Source organism: Sciurus carolinensis, chromosome 11 (genome assembly GCF_902686445.1).
Source record: "Sciurus carolinensis chromosome 11, mSciCar1.2, whole genome shotgun sequence".
Classification (NCBI taxonomy): Eukaryota; Metazoa; Chordata; class Mammalia; order Rodentia; family Sciuridae; genus Sciurus; species Sciurus carolinensis.
This window is the reverse complement of record NC_062223.1, coordinates 21,116,338-21,122,580: the sequence shown is the minus strand read 5'-3', so window position 1 is coordinate 21,122,580 and position 6,243 is coordinate 21,116,338. Positions and strand designations below refer to the sequence as shown.

The following is a 6,243-nucleotide window of genomic DNA, read 5'->3' as shown; positions in this document are numbered from 1 at the left end:
AAGTTGCATACAATTTGAGCCACACAATTCACACAAATACCTGCATTGTATTCTTTAAGAATGTGTAGAATGCAGAAAAGTGCTCAACGTATATTTAAAGAATGATCTTCTTAGTACTAGTCAAATATCTCAATATTATAAATATGTAAGTGAAAAAATGGCAAAATACATTGCTTTACTTGATGAAAAGAAGTGAATTGCAAACATGATAAATCAGTAAATGCTGGAGTAAAGTAATGTGTGTTTATAGTCTTCAGGTCCAAACGCAGGTAGAACGGTATGCAGTATGGGAATGAAAAATTATATAATTATATGGAAAAGGACTTGAGATTTTGTTATTATTGTAATTATTATCTTGTATAGTTTAATAAACTTTTAAGTATCCATGTGTGTTTGTGTTAGTTTCCTTTTCTGTGTATAAGAAAAACTTTTCATTTGAAGTTTTAAACACTTCAATGACTGGTATCAAAATCAATATTTATTGTCATTTATTGCAAAATATTTAACATACTATTTTCCTGGAATATTTAAAGTATATAATAAATTACTTTCAAATACATGTACAAGTTTTTACTAAAGATCTCCAGGGAATATTTAGTTTGAATAACTTAGATTTTCTATTGACTGAGAACTCCTCATTCTCCCCAATTTCTATTCCTTGAAACTGTTATCCTACTTGGATTCTATTTGAGAATTTTTGATACTTTTTTATATCACTTAATGTGGTATTTCTCTTTTTGTACCTGGTTTATTTGATTTGGTATCAATTCTTCAGGTATAGTCTTGTTATATTGATTTATAGTGTCTTCAATTATTTTAAGTCTAGCACATCTATGTAACACATTCTATACATCCACTCATCATTTAATGGATACTTAGGTTGGTTCCACACTCTGATTAGTTTTAATTACATGGTAAAGAACTTGAGATTACTAGCAGATCTCTGAGATTCTCATACCAGTGCTTTTTGACAAAACCTTGAAACTGGTTATTTGCTCTTACACTATAATTGTCCCTGACAATTAGCAGATAACTTCCACGAATTTCATTCAGGTCTCAAATGCTTTGAGGATAATCTGCTAGGTGCTTGGCATCTCCTCAGGGATAATCTCAAATGCAAAAAAACATTCATAAATTTTCCTCACAAATACAATGTTAAGAATCACATGGGAGAATCAAGAGAAAGCATTCATTGCAGGTAACAAACACAGAAGATTTCACATGGTGCCATATGCTACCTATACCTACAGAAATAATTCCATTTGCTCTGACTTTGCCATTGAATGTAAGAGAACAGAGCTTATTCAGTCAGTTCTGTGCTTTCTACAGCTCCCTAAAAGCTGAGCAGCTAGAAGCACTAAGCTATAAGCTATAATCACTCTCCTACTCTCTGCATACTAATTTTAAATATTTTAAATGGGTAGAGAAGGTAAAAATCTTTGAAACATATATTTTGTGTGTGTGTATTTTAAAAATTATTAAATTTCACATACACAAATAATATTATATATGAGGTCAGCCAAAAGTGGGAGGAGGTGAAGTATTAAGGGATGCCAGGTTTTTTAATGGTAGAATTTGAAACTGTAATGACTCAGTCTTTCATTCTGATTATCTTCCAAACATTTGGTTATTTAGTGACTAGACTCTTTTGTAATCCTTTTAAAATATTTTAAATTTTATGGACTCATTCCTCTTCTCTTGATGAAGAAATGGTGGTTCCACTTTGCACTGATATGTGAAAGGTGAAGATTAGGAGAACTTTTAAGTTCCCAGTTTTATAGTGATGGTAAATGTTCCTTTTGCAGTGGAATCTGATAAAAAATTTCTCAGAGAAACACAGAAAAAAATAAAATAGTGATATTTAATAGGTTGTCAACTATTAAACACAAGTTTCATTCCTCCATTGAAGTTAGGTAAAGGAAAAAAATTATTTTCTAAACTTATGAAAAATTTGTTACTAAGCATGTGCACTTTATTTGCAAGTGTGCATGATTAGAAATTAAAGCAAACTATAACAACAAGAAATAAGTTTTACATTGTTTTTTATTGTACTTAGGGTATTTCTTGAATGTTGTACTCTGATATTCTTTAACATATTTCTGATTAAGGAAAGGTGTGAGCTGGGGCAAGGTTGATTATCAGTTAGCCACAAACATGCAAACAGAATTTTCAATTGATTAAATGTCAATTACATGTAATCAGCTTTATATTTAATGTTCTAAAATTTCATAATCCTGTTTCCTCATAGCTCAGTTGCTCACTTACATACTGTACTCATTACATTTTCGCTATAAATTGTCATTTCTAAATTTTTAATGTGTAAAACAACTATGATCATTTTGCACCAGGGATAATTCCCTTAAATGCCATGTATGTACTTCTATGCTATACTTTTCAATCCTCAGGCTATTAGACATATTCTGATACATTTCCTTTACTATGCACATTTTTTCTGCATTACTGGTTATATCATATTAGGAAGATGTCTAATGATCATAGTACACAAAAAGATTTCGAATCACAAGTAGGAATCTGTATATATCAGCTTCATTGTATTTTATCTTGTCTCTATGGCATTGTGTCAGGTAGTTGTTTTATACAATGTAGAACTTTACATTTATTTTTAAATGTTTCAGTTTATTTATCCTATCAATTTATCCCCCGAAATTTAATGAATCTTCATTCTGTAAAGCCAATGCCACTGACCTTTTTTTCTCCCAGTTCACTCATATTTCCTTTTATACTCCCCCAATTTCTCCCACATAGCATACATTAGCTTTGTTACATAGAAATATGCCTATCTCAATTATAATGGCAATGTACCATGAGGAAATTTTATATTCTAAGTTCATTTATATCAAGGTAACTTATAGTAAAATGTCATTGAAGTACTTATGAAAGATAGAAGGCTGGAAATCCAAACCACAGCACAGTGTGCAGTTTCAGTCCTTGAGTATATTTGAGGAGGAGGAGTGAATGGTTGTTGGTATCCATTCTACTTGACCTGTTCCTCACCTATTCATCCCTTTAGCCCTGACAAAGAGACGAAGTCCACAAATGTGCTCGTCTGCATATGTAACACAAACCTCTTTCAGATAAGTTGCTGTCAGCACACACACACACACACACACACACATAAATGTTTGTATATATATATATATATATATATATATATATATATATAAGAAGTAAAAACAAAATTACATGTGTACATGTTCTTTTTCATTTTTCATTTTATATTTTTATAGTGCATTATAGTTATACATAACAGTGTGGGATTAATTTTGATATAATTATACTGCAAGGATAATAATGTGCTTCCTTTTATTCCTCAGTATTTTCTCTTTCCCTCCTCTTTTTCCTCCCCCATGCCCCTCTTCTACTCTACTGCTCTTCCTCATATTTTTTTAAATTGGTGCTTTAGATACGCATAAAGTTTAATTCACTGTGGTATACGCATGTATGTGCATAGAATAACTTGGTCAATTTCATTCCACATTTCCTCTTTTCCCATCCTTCCTCCCTCTCCTTGGATCCCCTTCCTCTGCTCCACTAATCTCCCTTTTTCAAAGGATTCCCCCTCAACCTTTTATATTTCCTGATTTCTAACTACTGTAGAAGAGAAAAAAATATTTGACCTTTGATGTTCTGAGTCTGGCTTATTTCCCTTAACATGATATTCTCCAGTTCTTTCTGTTTACCAGCAAGTTATAAAACTTCATTCTCTTTGTAACTAAACAGAACACCACTGTGCACATAAACCATGTTTCTGTAAGCATCATCTGTTGATGGGCATTTAGATTGTTCCATAACTTGGCTACTGTGAATTGCACTAATATAAACTGTTATGCCTGTCTCACCAGAGTATGATGATTACAGTTTCTTTGTACATGATATTAGAGAAATATTTTCAGGAAGCATGGAGACATTGAATCGCTAAATCATAATTCATCTCAATAAAACTTGAAGAACATTTTGGTTCTGTATATGATAATAGTTTTTTAAAATTATTTGCCTAAAGTAGTCTCAACATCCACTAAATAAGTATATCACATAGATACACATTAAGAGGCATTTCTTCTGATTCTACAGACAATTTCTAATGTGATCTGTTGTAGTTTTCCATTCATATACCTACCTACAGTGTTCAGAATTTCAGCTTTATCACCTTTAAGTAGATAGATTTAATAGGACTATTAATTGAACCATTGAGCTATAATGATTTTGGAAATTAATAAATAGAAATATTTATGATGCAATTGATATGTCACAATGTCATTTTATTAAATGTAATTAGTAGATATCAGCATGTTATTGTGATTATATAAGTGACAAATAAACATAATAGTAAAATAATTAGTTATCAAACACCAAAATTTGAAGAAATGTTTTAACTCTTCTTAGTTTTTACTTATATGCCCATATCATCAACACTATCCTTATATCTTCTTATTACTCTTATCAGTGTTTATCAACCTTGGAACACTTTTATTGATATGGCTAATACATTTGAATGGATATTAGCTGTAAGGAAGTTTAGTAGCTTACCAGTACTGGAACCCTTAGATGCCAGTAGCAGGACACTTCCCAATTGTGCCAATCAAGGTACTTAGAGAATGTTGAAAAATGTTCTTTGGTAAGTGAAAACACATCAGTTGAGAAAAACTGTCCTGTCACTACCTCTCTCTATTTCTATATATTTTCCTTGCAATAATGCATATTTTTTTGAATATTATAAATTTGAATGTTTATATACACATTATTTACATTTTAAATAATAAATGTCCCCATGATGAAAATAATTGAAATCTATTGACTTAACTATTGTGTCTTTCTAGAAAGGACTTTCCTAAAACACTAGATGAAGAAACACAACCTCACAGCTGTGCATGAGTTCATTCTGAAAGGCATCACATCACGCCCTGAGCTGCAGGCTCCACTGTTTGGGCTCTTCCTCATCATCTACATGAGCACACTGGTGGGAAACTTGGGCATGGTCATCCTCACCATGGTGGAACACAGCCTGCAAACACCTATGTACTTTTTCCTGAGACACCTGGCTCTCAGTGACCTTGGTTATTCTACAGCTGTGGGTCCCAAAATGTTGGTCAATTTTGTGGTGGATCAAAATACAATCTCCTATTATTTGTGTGCTACTCAGCTAGCTTTCTCTTGTGTGTTCATTACTTCTGAACTTTATATGTTGTCAGTGATGGCCTACGACCACTGTGTGGCCATCTGTAACCCTCTCCTCTACACTGTCATCATGTCTCAGCGGGCCTGTCAGTTCTTGGTGGCAATTCCCTATCTGTATGGAATCTTCTTGTCTCTTCTAGTCACCATAAAGATTTTTACTTTACCCTTCTGTGGCTACAATGTCATCAGTCATTTCTATTGTGACAGTCTCCCCTTGTTATCTTTGCTCTGCTCAAACACACATGAAATTGAAGTGATAATTTTGATCTTAGCAGTTTTCAATTTGCTTTCCTCTCTTCTGATTGTCCTTGTGTCCTACATGCTCATCCTCATAGCCATTCTCAGGATGAAGTCAGCTGAGGGCAGGCGCAAGGCTTTCTCCACCTGTGGATCCCACCTGACTATGGTCACTGTGTTCTATGGTACTTTGATATTTATGCATGTGCAGCCCAAGTCCAGTCACTCCTTGGACACTGATAAAGTGGTTTCCATATTTTACACCCTTGTCATCCCCATGTTGAATTCCTTGATCTACAGTTTGAGGAACAAAGATGTAAAGCACGCTCTAGAGAGGACATGGAAAAAGAGATGGAATGTTTTTCCTTAAAACTTGCATACAATGTGAGCCATAGAAACCACAGAAAAACCTGCATTATTTTCCTCCAGAATGTATAGAATGCAGAATGGTGCTCAAAATATATTTAAAGATTCGTCTTCTTAGCACCAGTCAAATATCTCAATATTATAAATACGTAAGGGAACTAAAAGACAAAATATGTTGCTTTACTTGATGTCAAGAAATCAATTATAATGTAAACAATATATCAGTAAATGTTATAGTAAATTAATGTATGTTTAAAGTCTTCAGATTCAAATTGCAGGTAGAATGGTATGCAGTATGGGAATGAAAAGTTATATACATATATATGGAAAATTACTTGAGATTTTTTATTGTTGTTATTGTCTGGTGTATTATAATAATCTTTTCAGTGTCCACATGTGTGTGTGTTAGTTTCTTTTGTGTGTGTGTGTAACAAAACTCTTCAT

The 6,243-nt window shown here is 32.8% G+C and overlaps 1 protein-coding gene across 1 annotated transcript; it reads left to right on the top strand.

Moving 5' to 3' along the window:
* Window positions 1–4,861: 4,861 nt before the first annotated feature.
* On the top strand, window positions 4,862–5,803 carry LOC124960371 (olfactory receptor 8K3-like). The gene has a single exon (XM_047519105.1). The coding sequence runs from the start codon at window positions 4,862–4,864 to the stop codon at window positions 5,801–5,803; it is 942 nt and encodes a 313-aa protein (XP_047375061.1).
* Window positions 5,804–6,243: the final 440 nt, after the last annotated feature.

Coding starts and splice junctions, on each gene's coding strand:
- LOC124960371 (XM_047519105.1), top strand. CDS start 4,862: ATGAAGAAACACAACCTCACAGCTGTGCATGAGTTCATTCTGAAAGGC.